The sequence below is a fragment of the Maniola jurtina genome, chromosome 1, assembly GCF_905333055.1.
Source record: "Maniola jurtina chromosome 1, ilManJurt1.1, whole genome shotgun sequence".
In the NCBI taxonomy this organism is placed as follows: Eukaryota; Metazoa; Arthropoda; class Insecta; order Lepidoptera; family Nymphalidae; genus Maniola; species Maniola jurtina.
Genome location: NC_060029.1, coordinates 4,371,470 through 4,391,497, shown reverse-complemented (window position 1 = coordinate 4,391,497; position 20,028 = coordinate 4,371,470). Strand labels below are relative to the sequence as shown.

At 36.4% G+C, this 20,028-nt stretch overlaps 2 protein-coding genes across 8 annotated transcripts in view; both read right to left on the bottom strand.

The window, feature by feature from the left end:
- Positions 1–13,131, bottom strand: part of LOC123880980 (ral guanine nucleotide dissociation stimulator) — a 33,980-nt gene extending 20,849 nt beyond the window's left edge. For 2 of the 7 annotated variants that reach the window (XM_045929441.1, XM_045929482.1), the window contains exons 1-2: positions 8,890–9,184; positions 2,975–3,309 (exon numbers count right to left, since the gene is read on the bottom strand). In XM_045929441.1, coding sequence (XP_045785397.1) covers positions 2,975–3,154 — 180 coding nt within the window. In that variant the 5' untranslated portion in view covers positions 3,155–3,309; positions 8,890–9,184. Of the gene's footprint in view, positions 1–2,974; positions 3,310–8,889; positions 9,185–12,962 lie in introns of those variants that run through there. The other 5 variants (XM_045929507.1, XM_045929516.1, XM_045929452.1 and 2 more) reach the window with 4 other exon arrangements.
- A 3,030-nt stretch (positions 13,132–16,161) lies between these two features.
- Positions 16,162–19,416, bottom strand: LOC123881238 (mRNA cap guanine-N7 methyltransferase). Its single transcript, XM_045929946.1, has 2 exons — positions 18,039–19,416; positions 16,162–17,685 (listed from the first exon to the last, which is right to left on the bottom strand). The coding sequence occupies exons 1-2, from the start codon at positions 19,117–19,119 to the stop codon at positions 17,564–17,566; spliced, it is 1,203 nt and encodes a 400-aa protein (XP_045785902.1). The 5' UTR covers positions 19,120–19,416; the 3' UTR covers positions 16,162–17,563.
- Between the last annotated feature and the right edge of the window lie 612 nt (positions 19,417–20,028).

The following is a 20,028-nucleotide window of genomic DNA, read 5'->3' as shown; positions in this document are numbered from 1 at the left end:
AAGGTGTCTCAATCTGCACTTAGCCAACTTGGTGGACTGTGGTCTTCTTTCTATTTCTTCCTTTCTTATTCCTACTCATTCTGAGAAGAGACCCATGCTCAGTAGTGCGCTGGGTGCAGTGGGCCTACCAAACTCAACCAAATCTAAACCAGAAGAAAATATTGACCACCGTTAAAATAATGCCTCCTCCTTTAAAAGCCGAGTAAATTACAAATATGCAACTGATAAAGTACATATTATTATCAACATCAGCTGGTATTGTTATATTCGATTTATAACGATTGCTTGTTACACAGCGGTGAGCAGTTACGGTACGTAATTAGCGAGAATTGTACTTATATACCTACCTACCTACTTATATACCCACTACTTTGTTTCACGAATGACGCTCGACATCCAGTGATTCATAATAACATAATTAAAGAACAACAACTGTATCATACTTCTGAGTATTCTTTGTTATTAATTGTAAAATAAAAGTTGACCCTCTTGACCGATAACTTATACTCGACTTTGCTATCAGTTATCTAATAACTGATAATGATGTCATCTCATCTCCTTTATAAGTGGATATGAATTCTGAGATTACGTATGAAGCTAGTACCTAGAATGTTTGTAATTTTAAGCAGAAATCATCCGTGGCTTCCAATTCTTAGATAAATTTTGCCGCGTTTTTGACAAGATATGAATCAGATACAAGAATTTAATTCTTTATCACAGTATAATTCGCTCAATAAGTAATATGCGCCGAATCGTAGTTGAGGGATTATTTTCACGGTCAGTTTTTGACATCTATAAGCCTCATATTTATCGAAATTCCAAGAAAGTAGTCATCGATCCGATGATAACCAATTAATGTCAAGACCACCGTTCGCAGGTGCACGTCTCATTTTCCAAGGTTTGGTTGGACTGGACGCGCAATAGCTACTATCGCCTGAACGATCGCTTTTCAGCAGCTATGCGGTTGATTTTTAGCAGCTTATTGCATCGACAAGCTTGCGGTGGCTCGGGCGTTTAACTGAAGCGTTTGAGCATGTTATAGTTACTGTAGAGAAGGTTGAGCTTCTTCTTGACACGCCAGGACTGTTAGAGATGCTAGAGTCTAGACGCTCATTAGGACTAATTACATACCTACAATTTACAAACAAATGACGGTCTCGTTGCTTGTCTTGTTGTACAAAAGACGCCTTTGAAGCTCTGCTTTAAAATAAACGTAAGTACACCTCTACAGTAAGAAAAAATTAAAATGCATTGCAAAAGTAAAAGCTCTTCAGTTTTGCCCTTCTCATTGATGCGTAAAAATTTAATAAAGTCAGGAAAAGCTACTGTAAAAGGAATTCAAGTAAAAAGACGTGTCTCGATGGGACTATACCACTTGTGTTAGGGTTAGTGTTCAGAAGCGATCCTTGAGCACGGCCTATTTAAGTGCCGACCTATCCCACTTGACTGTCTCCCCACAATTTGCTAAACTGATGCAGAATTCAACAGCCGACAAGAGCGTATTTCAGAAAAGAAATCGACGTTTCTAATTAGAAGCTTCTGAATCTTTGTCTTCTGGCTTGTAGCTGGGCAGCAGAGCTTCTTCTTAGTTAATGAAAACTTAACTTAAACCTGTTTCTTCTATGCGTCATCCAATTATGGGGTGCGCTTTCCGGTATTTTTCCAAGTTTTGTTTTTAAAATGTTAACACGGAGTTTAAACAGTATGCAAATATAACTGGAAACTAGAAATTCTATTCAACATTACAATAACATTATACGGAACTGTACTGGATTTCAACTGTGCATTCCTAAACGTAGGCGCAGACAAGCGTACACATATTCAAAGCCTTGGCCTGCATTGTTAACGAAGCCTTTAACTATGCGGTTATAATGTTTTAGACTCATCATTAGCACATTGTAGGTGCTTGTAAATGAATATCAAAATAGTACCATAACTGCTTATATAACAAAAAGTATTAGAGCGCATCTCTACCTAATAGAAAGAAAAAGTATTAATATGCATTTAAGTACTTAGTATGGTTAAGACGTCGCGCGTCAACCTCATATCGGGGGGTCAGGGATTCGATCAGGGCACGCACCACCAACGTTTCGGAGTTAGGTATGTGCGTTTTAAACTATTAAATATCACTTGCTTTAACGTTGAAGGAAAACATGGTCGTAAGGATAATACCTGCAATCTGCATGGCTAAGAGCTGGCGAGCATGGTGGATTATGGCATGGCTCTTCATGAGAGGAGACTCGTTTTAAGTAGTAGGCCGACGATGATTAAAATAATGATGACGATAACAAAAAGTAATAGCGCATCTATAATAGCTTTGTACTTACCTATACATTTGAGGTTTTTCGCCACAGATTGAATCATTCGTCAATCAATCTAACGCCAACCTGTCCCTCGGGTTGGAAGTATAGGTATTTGAATCGTAATTCGTACAACTGTGCTTGTGGCAACTGGCAACTGGCAAAATCTTGGCTTGAAAACCGCGGCTGACTCTATTTAGTGGATACGAAGATAAGGACCTACTGTGTTCGAGTAGGTAATACTAATGCCCGTGTTTTGATGTCGAGGGATAAAATACCGCAATTATTTATATGTAAGTACTTATATATTTTACTTTACATGACACATTTTCATTTGAATGAAATACTATGAATAATAAAATCAATCGCTAAACAGTTGATCACTACTACCGCTGCGTGGAAGTGATTCACCAGATGATTGGAGCATCGGTTTCCGTTAACTTTGTTACCAGTGTTAATTTATAAAACAAACAACATATTTCATGAAGACCAACGTGACTACCAAAGGCCTACTCACGTCTTAAAACCAGTTAAGTACCTAAGTTAGGATCTACTTTTTGAGTGTTTGGAGTAGAATATCTAATTTAATTAGGTATAGATGAGTAGGTTCTGAAAGAAGAATTGACACTCTTCTGTCGATAACAGTTTTCATAAGGAGCAGGATCTCAACTAACCTTGACGTACCAACGCGTCTGCGACTTGCGGCCCTTGATGCGACGACGATCAGCGCTTCTGGATTCGCGCGGCAGCGCTGGGGATCGCAGCGCATGGCACTTGGCCGCCAAGGCCTTGGTCCGTTCCGCCAAGGAGTGGCGCAGCTCTCCGCCAGCCCCCGCACAACCCCGCACCAACATTTTTTAATTCAACCTCCTTTGCTTTCACGCGCACTATGCCTCCCAATAATATCAATCATGACTTAAAGTTAGTAAATACCTACTTTTGCTTTCGATTTGAACACTCGGACAGTCTACCTTGTGAGCCGTAATTATAAATCAATAAGTTTGTACCTCTATTCAGTTTATAATGTAGTCAATGCCAAGTGGTATAAAAATCAGAACAACAAGATTTTTGACGTGACAACGTCTTATAATTCGATAGAGCCGGCTGCACGCACGAAAAAACATGACTCATGCGGCGTTACCTCGCTCTGAGGCGTTCCATGTAAGGCTTGAAGTGCAAGCGAGAGTGCGGAACGAGCGACAAAGAAGCACAATCGGCCTTTGTTGTCACGTTCAACTATCGTCAGTAAACTTTACAGACAACCAATTTTTTTTTATCATGATATGATCAAAATGAAAAGTAACTCAGTGAATCGATTCTCACTGGCATTGGTCTGCTTTGCGTTGCCTTAGAATATACTCTACAAGATAAAATAAGTGAATATAATAATACAAATAAAACCCTTCCCATCTGACTATAAAATCTACGCGTATTGCAGTAAGCTACTCAGTAGGTAGATAACCAATTTGTCTAAATAATAATTATGTTTTAAAATGTAAGCCTCTCAATAGTCAACTATAGTAGGTAACTGATAAACAAGTAATTAGTAATCACTAATCAGTGATGCGATGAATACCTAGTTACGTAGTAGTTACGAGAGGAAGGTCCTGTCGCACGACAGACAGCTTAAAGATACGTTACGGTATCCGTTAAACCAAAACGAGTGGTACATGTCAGGGTTTGGTAACTGAACAAAAAAAAACCATTAATCTTTATCATGGAAGTGTCTTCAACACATCACCGCCCTACTAGTAAGCATGGGTCGCTCTTTAGAATGAGATGGGTTTAGGTCATAGTCTACCACGCTGGTCAAGCACGGATTGGCAGACTTCAAACACCTTTTTGAGAACATTATGGAGAACCCTGGCATGCAGATTTTCTCACGATTTTAATGTCATGGAAGTAGAAATCCATAGGGAGTTACTGACTTATCGAATCTACTTTGCTTTTTATTAGTGGTCTTTAACGGTAATAGGTATGAGTTTAAGCGCCTGTCATGCAACTGAACCTTGGAGTAATAAGTGTCCCGCCACTGACCAAGGTCTAGGTCAAGAACTCGTGATAAGGTCGAGGATGTTCCGAGATTATTTATAGCTTTAGCAATCTGATAACGCCCACAATGAACCCAGTTCATTCCCGCGTCTCGATACAAGAGTTAAGGCAATGTCACGCCGATGGCCCTGGGTAGTGTGAAACATATTTTTATTTTATTTTATTTTGTACCAGAAAGTTGTACGATGAAGAGAAAAAGAAAGAAAAAGTGGACAGGGAAGCACTTTACTCTATACGAGATCTCTACCAGTGACCCTTCGCAGTGAGAGAGGTTGTAAAGGGTGTGGAAGAGTGTTTTTATGGTTTCAATGAATTCCTGTCTGATATAAACGCTCTTTGCGTTGCGCAATCGTGTAAAAAACAACATTGGCTGTCTTAAATTCCGAATTAATAGGATAAAGAAAAAAAACCGGTATTTACTGTTTACACATGGTTACAAATTACACATGATGGGTTAACTGATAAATTCATTTAAACGGAACATATATTATGATATTATATAATACTAATATATTGCAAAGTGCAAACATCCTAATCCTGTTTGTTGTTATCAATTTTTCACTTATCTCTTATCTATGTAACTATGTAACCTTGATTCTCAAGTTGCAAAATGTACCTATACTTACAGCTGTTTATTAATATCTACCTAGATACCTATCTACTTCTATAATGTTATGTATTATACAATAATTGTAAACATTGTCTTCTAGCATGAACTTTTCGCCTAGAAGATTTTAATTTCTCTACAATAATTTTTCTTCTACGCACAAAAATATATCTACACCAAGATCTTTACATATTATATCATACGTAAAAGTTCAAGACAATAATAAAAGGTAAGTATAGTTCGCGACAGTTCGAGATGGCAATCGGGATGGGCTGCTCCGCACATCCGCACAGCCCTCACGCTAACCCGGTGCGGGATATTACTTGACCACTTGGGATGTTAATCATTACCTTATTAAGAGCATGAAAGGAAGGACTAAAAAAGAAAGATGTCCAAATAGTAACAACTAGGTCGATGTCTGATGAGGATATTGGGTAATTGAGGAAGGGAGCGGCATACGAGCTACCTTGCCTCTTATACTTACATGGTCTGATATTTAATCACACAAGCTAGCGGCATGTCGTAATTTCGAATTAATTTTCAAATATAAATTCCCCGTAAACTAGGCTGAGGCAAGAACAGGAAATACTTGTATTACAAAATGGTCTAGATTTTTTTTTTTAATTTATAGACTAGCTCTTGGCTGCAATCGGAATTGGTGGTAAGTGATGATGTAGCCTAAGATGGAGCGCGCTTGCCTAGAAGATGCCTATTCACCCTTGATTTGAAGATACCCATATAATTGGAGGGGAAAACTGATGCTGGAAGGGCATTCCAAATCCTAGCGGTTTGAATTAGAAATGAGGATGCAAATCGCTTCGTACGTAGGATCCGTGGAATATTGACTACGTACGGGTACAGACCTTGGCGATGCCTTGCAGCACGATAGTAGAAAGGTGAAGGAGGGACCAGGTCGAGAAGTTCTTGTGCACACTCTCACAGTTAAAGAGTAAATTATATCTTATGACATAAAAAAGCAGTCCCAACTCACTGACTGACTTATCAACGCTCAGCTCCTTGGATATAGAAAGCTAAAGTTTTCCAAATTCCCAAAAACATTGCGCCTATTTACACTAGGGTAAGCAGTGTTTTTATGCTTCAATGACCTAGGTATAACGCCGCTGCCATAGGGGTGGTAGGGTATATGTAATTATGTCCCTACCGTACTAAACCCTATAACACAACCAATATACATGCTTGTACTTATTAACCGAAGTAATAAATATATATTATGTCTGTAAAGCTTAAGCAGTTGTAGTTTTCCAAAATAATATTTGACAAGAAAGAACACGTAATTTAAAACGTTTTCAAAAAACTCCGACCGCAGTTTGCAATGCTTCTTTTTCGGCCCGCACATCAAAGCGCATAAATCCATTTTTACAAATTAAGAAGTTTACATACCTAGTGACACACATCAAGACGAATCTAATGACGTATCATTTATCAAAATCGGTTAAGCCGATGAGTACCCAGTCACGAGCGGACATAGGAACGGGCATACATAGACAAACGTACAGGTCAAAAACAAAACCCTCTTTTTGGGCTTCGCTGCAGTCGGGTAAGAACAACATAATTTCTTTAAAAATTACAAGCAGATACGGTACATATTATATACCTACGTATAGGTGCCAAAGAGATAAAATAAAGATAACCGGAATTCAAGTTGAACAACACATTTTAAGTAGATAAGTAACGCACCTGGCGGGCCAGATGCAGTGTTTAACTGTACAAACCTGTTAGGCCAAACTGACCCATATAAAGCTGTGAATAAAGCTTTTCGGCAAAAGTTGATGCAGACAGGTGGGATAGAAGCATTTTGTCAGGTGTAGTTTTTTTTTTATTGCCTACCGTCTACCTGAATGCGTGAGTGAGCAAAACGGAGTATATTGTTTTTCAGATAGTTCTATAACAAGGGATAGTTCTATAGTGTAGATTTAGAATTTTTGGTAAATGAAAAGGTAGGTAACGTAACTAGGTTATCCTACTTAATATATAAACGCGAAAGTTGGTATGTATGTATGTATGGGTGTCTGTTACTCTTTCACGCAAAAACTACTGGACGGATTTGGCTGAAATTTGGATAGATTATACTCCGGATTAACACATAGGCTACTTTTTATCCCGGAAATTCAATGAGTTCTCGCGGAGTTTTTAAAAACCTACCTATAGGATCCTATATCCACGGGAACGAAGTCGTGGGCATCAGCTAGTATACTATATTTACATCAATTTACTGTCTACGATTTCAATATATCTAGGCTCAATTTGTCGTAAGACAGGCAGGTACTTTCAACTCTTCAGTCTAAAATTAAAATTACGAATTTCCGTAATGTTATAATATTATAATGTTGACCTTGTTTATTATACTTACTTGTCAAATTCACACAATGACAATGAGTTTCGCAATTAAATATTCATTAGATTACCTACCCGAAATAACCTAACAATTGATTCACTTGATTCATTGCATTTTGTTACTGCTTAATTTACTACCTACCAACTGTTTAATCGTCTAAAATACCTGCTTCGAATTTAGCTCAAGATATAATTTAAAATTTTAATCTAGCTGATGCCCGCTATTTTATCCGCGTGGATTTAAGTTTTAAAAATCCCGTGGAAACTCTTTGATTTTCCGGGATAAAAAGAAACTTACGTTACTCTCCGTCCTTTCTCTCTCTCTATGTAAAATCAAGTGGATTGGTTGCTTAGTTAGAGCGTGAAGGAAGGACAAACAAACACACTTTCGCATTTATAATATTAGTATAGATTTGTCACAGTACCTACCCGAAACTTCATACAAGCGAACAGATTTAATCATCTAGGTACATACGCAACTCTATAAGCAAATCGAGCGGGACAAGGACGCGTGTGGAGTGAGCGTCGCTTTTTTATGTAGTACCTAATAGTTCTAGTATACTTTGGTAAGTCAGGACTCAGGCATTTATGTATTATGCATTTACATATTTTTATTTACATTTAGGTACAAACCTATTTACTGGTAGGTCATGATGAAAAACAAGCATTGAATTACCTATTACAACAGTCTAGGGTAGGCAGTTCTTTCATGCCTCTATGACTTGCACGTGGCATGCCACTAAAGATTAGGTAGGTACTTCAACCATCTGCGCAAATTCACTTATTTAGGAAAAGCAGTTCTAGTGTCCTTGTGAACCAGACAGATTGAAGCCATTTTGTGGGATGAGCTACTTATAATATTATGACTGAGAACATCTCTCCGCATTTTTATTTTGACGCTGCAATGCATCTACAGACGATCCCCTGGGAAGCGATGTAGGGTGCACTCAATAAACATTGGGGTGTTGGGGTGATATTTCTGTGCATTTTGTAAATGAAATGCAACGCTCCTTTTGACTGCAATAGAATATTATGATAGTTTCGATTTTAGAGCATTTTTAGGATCTACTTACATAACTTCATTATAGGCCGTATTGTGAATTCTAATAACAGGTTTTTGTTGGTGTGATTGGAACATATTTTTTTAAATGCTAGACGAACCGTAGCGTGGTATAAGTATTTAGTTTCAACTGAGTTTATTTTCAATAAATAGATATAGTTACCCAGACCTTGATATTATTATAACGAAATTTCAATAGGCGGGTGCAACTATTTTTAACCAAAGCTGAGTGAAAGTCGCCTGAAAACGCATACGTAGCCTGTGAGCTCCCCACGTGACCTATCATGCTTTGAAAGCATCAAGAATATCATAGTCAATAGTAGTTTCTTGATTCTCAATAGTTAAGTTCCTAAATAATACTGATGATAAGTACAGGATACTCGTTCTGAATAAGATTGCAATATCTAAAGCCATAAATTCAATGGATAGCAATTCTAATAGCTCGTAACCTAAGTTTTACGCTTGGCATTGAGTACATCCTGCGATAATTTAGACCTCATTACAGAACACATTACCGTGGAAATTACCCCATCCACAAAACCGGCACTTCATGTTAAACACAAAACATTACGTGAGAAAAGCGAACTGGGCACAACCATAAAATGACACTGCACTTAATTTGTCAACATCCAGAAATAAGATGTACCTTCACAGATATTTTAAACTGTTTATATAAATCGCGCTAAATTTGAATATTTTCATCACCCGTACACTTTTGTCGAGCCCTTTTTACAGTCCGTACCGATCGCCCGGCGCGAGACGTCTGAGAGTGAGCTTGGGCTCGTCGAATCGTCGCACATGGCAAGAGTAAAAACGAGTAAAACATCGACAAGGAATATAGTACGCATGTGCGGGACGCGGTTTTCCGAATCATCACAGTAATGATGTCACATCACTACGTCAGAACTTAACTATACTATGAGGCATATATTATGAGACATTCTAGATACTTATGTTTCACGATAAATTGTGACGTAGCTCTTCATATCACGCCCGAGATTTCTGATCTATTTATAGATTCTATCAAGGTTGCTCACGGTCGCTACCGTAATAATAAACAGGAATGTGTCTGGAATGCTGGAATTCAAATGTCTTCAAACTATCTTGAAATACATAGATTCAAGAGCTAATGCGAATTAGGCTCTTGTACCAAGTAGTACCTACGTACTACATAGTTACACGTTCGCACATCTCTAAAGCCTTCAAAGTTTTCAAAAGTGTGCCTGCGCGTACTTAGAACATTTTTGGCACAGAGTCGACCTACCAATTTTTAGTTCTGAAAATTTTGAGCTGATGAATGAAAAATGATTGAAAAAAATGAAATGTGTAGGTAGGTACCTACTGTCCTTTAGTAGGTATAAGACACGAACATTAGAGAGTGACAAAGTATTAGAGACACCTAGAAAAGAGTTCAACGCGTTAAAATCTGGTCGCATTAACGTAACTAAAAACATTTCTTTTAATCAAAGACATTTTTGTACATTATTAAAATATTGGATAGGTACACCGAACGCAGTGAACGTATAAATATAAATCATAATACTGTCGCTACAAAATAGCAATAACTAGAACCCGATGAAATGTTTCAAAAAATCCAACTGTTTATGCTTATGCAAAAATTTGCTGAAAATTATGTGCATTCATTCTCATGATTTTCACTAACATTAAAATTTCATTTCATAGACCGCCAACTTGCTAGCAACGTACAAACGGTATAATTAAATAACACATAGATAAATAGGTAAGCAAGTATATAAAAGATGTGGGAGGTAACCGTAGCAGACCCTATAAGACTGTTACCTCTTGGCTCTTACATAGAAAGTAGAATCAATAAATTAATAGTAGTTATACAAGGTATTGAAATTTTAATGCAATTCTAATTGAAAACACTACCTCCACCCGATCATATCATATCGTGGCGACTTGATTTTGCAATTAATCCATTATAAATCGATAAATAAATAGGAATCTACTCGTAAATAAACATTAGATTCGCACCACGGTGCGTGCAACGAGAGTGTTGAAGGTCTATCTACCCATTCCATTTACTCGTACTTTCTACAGAAAAATGCGTTGTCGAATTACACAATTTGCCGCCAGTTATACTAACTTACACTTGGCAACCGAGTTCACAGTAAGATTTGTATTCTGTAGGCTACAGCCTACAAGTACCTACTGCCAAGTAAGGTAAGTCTTGACTCTCAACTTCAACAACTTCATGCATGTGTATCGTGTAGCTATGGTAGACGACACGGCTGCTTTAGGACCATCTTTTAGTTTTGAGTTTCCGTTATTGTGGAAACCAAGCATAGAATGTGATATTAAACTTCCAACTCCTCAATCATGACGCTTCTGGGATAGATACTACTTACGCTGACCATGCACGATCAAGTTTACCGGTCAAGTTTGCAGCGGAATTGAAGCGGGCGTCCAGTAAACTTGACGGTGTATGGCTATAAGTGTGCATGATATCATCCACACTAGATATGGCTATCAGTTGACTTGGGCGCTGCTTTAAGTCTGCTGCGAACGTGACGGTAAACTTGATCGTGTATGGCCAATTATTACCGTAGTTGTATATACGAGTATCTATCCTTAGTCTACAATTTAGGTAAGTAACGTAGTACGAGTACCTAAAGAAGATTTGCTAATTTTGAATCAATTTATGCGTCCAATACCTATACATTTAAAATCCAGGTCCGAACAGCTTCTCTTACGACGGAGGATCTATAGATTATGAATAGGTACCTATTGCGAATAAAATAAACCTGTTGAACTTAAAAGATTTATGTTAATTTAATTTTGTACGCCGATTGTAGTCCAGTATCGGCTGCCATGAAGCAAGACGAAGGTCCCACGAATGCTTTCAACATTGATATCGCTCGAACAACAGCTTATGCAATATACGTGCAATAGACGTGTTTTGTAAAGAATTAATCAATTTTCCCAGACTATAAGCATAACATTCTAAAATATAACTGAATTCCTATTAAATGTTTATTAATATTATTCCAGGTTTTTACTTAGGTACAGTACCTACTGCATCACGAATTCTGCTTCCACTGATAAATATTCAATATTCTAATTAAAATAAAGTTAAAAACTTAACTTTTAGATTTTGAACTTGTAAGTACTTACCTTACTTAGGTAAGTATATGTGTTATGTAATATGCAGGTATTTCGTATAATACCTATTACGTATCCTGTATCCATGCATTTTCTTGTGAAACTAAAGTTAAGTCCTAGTTATATATTTTTAACTACTTTCCTGAGGTTATCGTTCAAATCTCTTGCTCATTATCTTGATTTAGTTAGTTAAATAGTTGTTCAATTTACAAGTAAATTGCAGAAACATGGAATTTTATTCTACTGATTTGCTGACTTCGACTCCAATGCTATCTGCGCTCGCGCAGGTTTTTATTTATCAAAACATTTACTTTATAATTTAACGTAGATGGTAGATAGATACCTACCTATTGTAATACGTACCTACCTGCAACTGGGTAAATAGGTTAGCTATTATATTATTTTTTATATTTTACTGTACGACTTATGTTTATGTTAATGCATGCTGTGACTGCCCGTAAGTGGAGTTGCATAAGAGCCCTAGAATTTAAGGAACAACATGTATTTAATCTAAATGTGTAACTCTGTGGGCGGTACTATAGTAAATAAATAAATAAATAAACTGCAGGCGAATTATTGTACTTAATATGCGTAGGTATTATATTAAGTATTAACTTTGCCAAAACCTTTGTCAGGTTCCAAGTTCATTAAGAAATGATATTTTAAAATCAAGGTCTTTTCTACTGTACTTTTTTATTCCAGGTGTAGTAAGTATGAACTTCTATTATTCAAAATTTAAAATTTTTAAACTGCAGACTATTGCTTCTGAACTTTATGCATGTATAGGTATAAGGTACATACATACTACCGTAGATATAGGGCTGAGTTTTTTTCTCATTACCCTCAGTGTATCAGATTTCATTCAATAAGTACACATACAAAAAGATCAATTCGGGGACTTTTCGGGGATTGCAGATTAAAAGTTTAAATAAGGATAAAGCTGTGGGATAAAGTATGACGTTATTCATTACTTAAATTGAGAGGATACGTTGTACCTACCTAAAAATAGGTAGGTAGGTATAATGTGGTTTAGTAGGTACTTAGGTACCTATAACGAGGAAATAACATACTTATTTACTAATAACCGTATTTTTGCTATGATATTTAGGTATTTGATCAATTTTATTCCAATTCATACCATTCAAAATTTTAATGGAAGGATCATTTGGAAACTGTTATCAAAAGAATTGAAAGCGTCTATGCAGGCAACCTTGAAATCAGTTGTTCTTGAATACCTACATGGACAACGTTTACATTCTACAATATCATCATTATAAATAGCATAAACTGAAACACCTTCGACTTTATAAATTTGCTAATAGTGATTCAACATTTACCATAGCCACACATGCTCTGTGGCATAATTTTTACGAAATCAAAATCTAGTTACTTAACTCCCTTATGTTGAAAAACATGCCAAAAATTCGTGAAATAAAAATGTGTGATATAAAAATGATATTACCAAGCTCTCGGCATCCTGGCTCATCTTTTTCTACGCATGGTTCCCGTGGAGGTATCGCGCCCTGACGGCGCTACTGCAGACCAGGTAAATACAGCCACTGCACCATCGCACGTCACCACAACACGCAACATTCCATCACTGCATCCGTGTTCAACATATGATCGCTCCGGCCGGCCCTATGACGTCACGCGCTTTCTAGCACCTCACAAGGTTGTATATCTCCACCACAACACAACAATGTTAAAATCGCGCACTGAACACCCAACACTGATCTTCTTCGCTTCGTAAACCGATTCGATTCACCCAATCGCACCAAATAGTGTTCTCGTGTGAAGTAAATGCGATCGTGTGACGCAGGTAATGACTTTCGCGCACGAACTGAGTGAAGCACGTCCGCTTCGTGGCAGCGCGGCCGCCGCGCGTGCACACGTAACGGCAAGGCCCCCGCCCCCTATCCCCAGACCTCCGAACCTGCCTGCCCAGCAGTGCCCCGTCTCACGGTTCAACATCGCCCGACGCTGCGCTTGCGACTCACCTCACAAAAACTAATCCGACATGTGCCAACCTACGAGTATCTACACATACGCCTAGCCTATGCAATCGACATTGGCTTGCTGTGATTGTATCTTTCTTTTGAAGGGCTACACGGAATACTTACATCTTTGGGCTGTTGCTTTCGAAATGTCATAGATAGATAACTATTACCTACAAAATTTCGTCACCCACTTTTTAATTTTTCAATTTTACGTGTCCAGCAAAGTGAAATATTATATATTGTGTACCTAACTATGAGGACATAAGAGTAGAAGTGAATATAGTCCAACTGGTTCGAACCTACGACCTTATTGGTTGGGCTGTTGAAGCGTGAAGAGCCGTGATAGCCTAGTGGTTAAGACTTCCGCCTCCTATTCGGGAGGTGGGAGGTTCGATTGAGAACCTGCATGCCTAAGAGTTCTCCATAATGTTCTCAGCGATACGTCTTCCAATCCGCACTGGATCCGCGTGGCCGACTCTGGCCTAAACCCTTCTCATTCGAGACCCGTGCTCAGTAGTGGGCCAACAATGGGTTGATGATTGAAACGTAAGGCGCAAAGCACACACATAACTCGCAGTGTAGTGGCAGAGACAGCTCAATGTCATTTCATGACAACTCAAACTAAGCTTTGAGTTTCTCTCTGCGTCATACCCAGTGATCGTACCCATCGACATTAATCGTACATTGCCACTGAGGACCGTAAACCCTTTCTTTTATTAGGGTTCCGTATCTCAAAAGGAAAAACGGAACCCTTATAAGATCACTTTGTCAGTCTGTCCGCCCGTCCGTCCGCCGTGTCTGACAAAAAAACCTATAGGGTAGGTACTTCCCGTAGACCTAGGTAAAGTCTTATAGCACAAGTAAAGGAATAAATCCGAAAACCGTGAATTTGTGGTTACATCATTTAAAAAAAAATTAAAATGTGTTTAAATTTTCAAAGTAAGATAACTAACTATACCAACAAGTGGGGTATCATATAGAAGTGCTTTATATTATTACGTGCCTGTAATTTCTGTACAGCACTCAGAATTGTAGAAATTGTGTTGATATTTCGTAGACAGGTTCATTGTTTTAAACCATAAAAGCTAAGGAAATAATAAATACATCCTTTAACTCGAACATTTATTCAAAGAATATTATGCCAAAATCCAAATTGCAGCTTAGATATTAATTAAAATACTTCCTACCTATAGTACCTTCCTATACTACATATTTTCTGTAAGTAGGTATGACGAGTCCAAATGGTTTTTATTTAGTATTTACGAGTACATTACTTCATGCTCAAAAATTTGTAAATTCACCTCTGCGTCTTCGGTTGTCTGTCACCGGTATTTTTTTATGATCGCAGTGATAACTTGGACCCTATAACAGGGTGGATACTGGATAGGTATGTGCCAAGAAAAATAAATAAAAAGGCTTAAAATATTAGACTAAAATACACTGCACAAAAAATCCCTGATCATTTTGTACAGTTTAAAAACTGTATAAAAAACAATTACTTAAGTATTATATTTCATTACACCATATACATAATAACATAATATTATAACCTGAGGTACATTATTTATTTTATTTATTACTAAACTTAAATATCAATTCAATACTCTTTTGGGCGTCAGGTAAAAAGAGCTTAGGACGTCATCTTATGATGCTGTACCTTCCTACAGTGCGAAAATACAATACAGAGATAGATTAACGAAACAAACGCCAACGGAGTGGCACCTCGTTTCGCCAAATAGATGATAAATCACCCACTACGCAGGTTCAAGATCGGAGTTCTTATCACCTGACGCCAACTAAATTTGTATTAGACAAGTAACTAGGTACCTACCTAGAAAAGCATAAAACACAACCCAGAAAACTTACTAGAAATTTAATTTTTTTTAATAGTTTTATTTATCGACTACAAGTTAGCCCTTGCCTTGACTGAGATTTTAACTGGTGGTGACAATATTATAGTCATAAGATGGAAACTGGCTAACTTGGAAGAGGTATGGCAGTTTTATTAAACCCATAGTCATACTTCAATGAATATTTAGTCAGACTGCAGAGTTATACTATTATTATTTAATTACCTTTACTACCTGTCGTATTTTTTTTTGTTAATAATAGAGACTTGCCAAATTAACCTAGTATTATTATTTGTGTTATAGATTCATACCTCTGTCAATTAAAGATAAAATCAATATTAATCCTACTCATTTCTAATTCATTTTGTTCTTCAAACAGTTTTGTTACAGTACATAATATTATCGTGAACAAGTACTAAATAAAATAGTACCCGTAGTTGTACTTCATTAGCTTAATTTAAAAGTTCAAATGCTTATGTATCATAATATAAACTGGACTGTGATTGATGTGTATGAAATGTAAATTAAAATTAAATGTAAAATTAAGGATACTGCCTTAAGGTGGAAGCGACGGGCCTGCCCGCGAAATTCAAATTTAATTTGGTTTGACTATTCTCACAAATTAGTCGATACTAGAATTAATTTCTTAAACTGGACCCTTTCAAGTTAAGATTTTCATATAAACCTGTGAGGATGATACTGCCATTGTCGCAATTAAAATACCATAAGCCTACGTTGTCGTATTAGTTTACAAATTGCGAAAAACCAAATTAAATTTGAATTTCGCGGACAGGCCCATCTCATGCCCCTTAAACAATACATTTTTCATGTTACTATTAAACTGTCTAACTACTAACTAGTCAACTATCAAACTGAATGAATTATAACTACCTATACAGTCTTTTTCAAACAAGTAGTATTTCGGCACATGTATGTAGTGTGCCAATACATGAATTGGAAATATGTACCTAAATAATATGATTCATGAAATTTATTCCATAAATCAATATTTCTTTAAATTCTTAAATAAATTATACCCAACCATCATTCAATACGTAGTTATCCAATTTATGTATTGATACATTACAACCAAATGTGGCAAAAAACTTATTATGTGAAAAATACAAAATTTGCTTAACTTTCTCAAACTTGTATCTAAAAATCAAGTATTTTTCTATATTTCATAATTTAACTTCCCTTAACATGTTCAATTATTACTAACCTAATTCAATACCATAAATATATATAACTATGAGTTTGTTGCAGTAATTTAACATGTTAAACAAAATATAATAAAAAGTCTGATTGTATCATAAAGATATGATTTGAGAAAGTAAAGTCGAATTTTTTAAATACTGTTTTTACATTCTGTAAGAACAGAAGTTCAATATGTCAAATAAACCTAGGGAACAATCTGTCGGCCGTGGAAAAAATTTTTCATTAACATCTTGTCCATGCTCTCCAAGTCCCCATTCACACTGCATTAACACCGCACGTTTTTTTGCAGGATACATCTTACCGATTATGTGTAGCACATCACTGAGTATAGAACCACTCACATGGTTAAATTAATGTGCATTGTACAATGTACATACATCTTCTTGCAGTACAAACAATGTTATTCATTACATATTCAGTATGATTATCCTCCAAAAAACGTGCAGTGAAAACACAGTATTATCGAGGTTTAACATTTAACATTAATAAACAAACATAACACAAGAACGCACGCGGAATTATGATTCAATATTACGTTTTTTTAAATCAGATCCAAGTAAGCATTTGGCTGCAATCTCACTTGGTGGTACATGATGATGCAGTCCAAGATAAAAGCGGGCTAACCTAGAAGAGGTATGGCAGTTTTTATTGAACCCATATTGCTTATAGGTTTCTATGCAGCACCATAATAGAATGCTTGCTTCTCCATTATTCATATAGTAGTGTAATAATGTGTTAAAGTGATGTGTGTGTGTAGATCCAGATTTGGGTAAAATACATCTCGCGCGCGTGTTTCAGTTGCAAATTTTTTAACATAATTTTCACTATCGGAGCAATACTACAAAAATTTAACAAGTTAATGAATATTTCTAATCTTCTGTTAGGCACTGATTGAGGCTTTATGTGGAAATTAATACACACAACTTTGTATAAACTCATCACCACCATCATCATCATATCATCAGTTATAAATATTGTAAGCTAATAATCTGCAAATACTATTTATCACTTGTGGACGTTGTAGATGTTGGTTTATTTTCTGAAACTGCATACAAAGGTTTTCCACTGGAATCCCATGATGTGTTCTTGCACTTTTTAAATGCAAATGCCAAATAAATAGCTGAAAATAAATATAAATAAATGATTTTTTTTTTATAGTCATATTATCTAAAGAAAATATTAGTAGCTTCTAATATTATAAAAGGGTTTGGGTCATAGTCCACCAAGTGCATTGGCAGACTACGCACACCTTTGAGAACATTATGGAGAACTTAACAAAAGATTTTCTCACAATGTTTTACTTCACCATTAAAATGAGTAATATTTAATTGCTTAAAGGACACATGATACCAAAAAGTTAAGATGTACACGTCAGAGATCAAACCAGTTTTTTTTTTAAATAGGAGGCTAAAATCTCAACAACTGCTTTAAAGAGTAGTTATTTTTTAAAAAGAAACAAAAAATTAGACTCACTAGCTACTTCCCATTCACATGTACTCATTGTACCAAGGGTATTATTTCCTTCACTGTTGTTTGTCATATTGTCTAAATAGGCCTTTGCATGTGCATATTCAGATTCACTTCCAATCAACTCCTTGCCTGGCAATGCAGGGTAAACCTCAAAACATTTGATCTTTTGTAATAAGAATTTATACTTATCAGAATACTTTGTATAGAAGTCTTCAAACCCTGCTTTGTACACTAACTCTAAGCCATACTCTGCAGCCAGCTTAACAAGAAGCTCAAAATTTACTAAAAATTCAGGACAGTCCACTACTCCTTCCAAGTGAAAATCATATTTAGCCCCAAACAGGGGATATCCATTTTTAGGATCAAATAACAATTTTATATTAAAAATTCGATTGCCAAATGTTCCGTCTTCAGATTTTTGACAACGAGAAACAATTTCATATGCATCAGGCACTGTTCCAAAAAAATAACCATCTGGTTTGAGGCACTCTGATATATTTGAAAGCATGCGACGAGCCTGTCCCAAACTTTCAAAGCTGTAGTGTAAACCAAACTGGCAGCTCACTAAATCAAATTTTATTGATGGATCTTTGTACCTATGTCGTAGCACATCCTTAGTGCAGTCGGCAGCGATGAATTCTGCCGAAAACAAACGTCCCGAGCGTCGGCGCAAGTCATCGTATCGACTTTTACACTGATCTATCGAAACATCTGCTATATCTGCAAAAACCACATGTTCAGCGCGTGCTTTTTCCCATTTATATAAATCACCACCTTTACCACAGCAAATATCGAGTACCCTTAAAACTCTACCATAGTCTTTTTCCCGTATTTTATCGGTATACTCTTGTATAAGAACACTTTTGACCCAATTATTGAAGTTTCTGAGGTAAAAAATGGGTGAATTAAATCTTTCCTTTACACCTTTCTCCTCGAGATGATTGTAATGAGCAGCAACAACATTGGCGTGAGAGGAAGCGCGCTTAGCTGGCACTTCATCGTCTTCGTCTCTATTTGTTTCGTTCGTTTCACTTGAGTTTTCTTTTCTCATTACAGACTCATGGTTTTCTGAATCTTCACTCATTTTACTTTATTAGATTATGTTTGTTAATTTACGATTGAGTTCTAATAGGTTTTGAGGTTATATTTATATGATATAATATAATGGTCCACGATAACAAAAGTTTCTTATTTCTTCTTCTTTAGTTTAGCTTGCCTATTATTACACTTGTTTTGATTTAAGGTTTATTGCTTTTACTTTACTGAGAAATTGTAAAAAATTAGAAACCCATTAATTTGACTGGTTCATAGAATGCTATGCTATATTTACAAAGTATTCTGTCTGTGTATTGTAGATTGGTCTGTGATTGACATTTGACACAGTCAAATTGTCACGACACCTCATCTAGGTACCAATTGTCTGACACTACTTTGACACTATACAGATTAATAATACACAGGATTGACATGCGAGAGATCACACTAATATTATAAAAGCGAAAGGAAAAAAAGGGCGGGAAACTGCGTACATAAGCGGACGTGAAATTTTCTACCTTTAATTTTTTAATACAATTTGGAAAGGGATTGGTGTTGTTTTATAGTGTAAATATTGTAGTTTTAGTGACATTTTCATAGTAGATAGCTGTATATATAGGTAAGTTTTAAAATTTAGTATAGTTTAAATTTCAACGTTATGGACATCCGGCCCCCCGATCCAGGGGGGTCAAATCCTTCGGGATCATTGGATAATACATCAAAAATGGATATACTAATAGCAGCGGTTGAGTCGTCAATGGACACTGATGCATCTGTCGTGTCCAATGTCGACAAAACTCTTAAAAGGAAAATATTCTCACGCATTTGTTTAACATGTAATAAACGAAAAAGGAAAACAAAAACTAGAGATGGAAAAGAACAGTACAGTTGCGATTGCAAGTTTGAAATTAATAATAATAGTAATAATAACAAGGCTAACCCAAATCCGACATACCCT

Excerpts from the sequence above, each read along its gene's own strand:
- LOC123881238 (XM_045929946.1), bottom strand. The coding sequence starts at position 19,119 with ATGAGTGAAGATTCAGAAAACCATGAGTCTGTAATGAGAAAAGAAAAC. Across the intron at positions 17,686-18,038 it reads ATGTGAATGGGAAGTAGCTA|CTATTTATTTGGCATTTGCA; the intron begins GTGAGTCTAATT and ends ATTTATTTTCAG.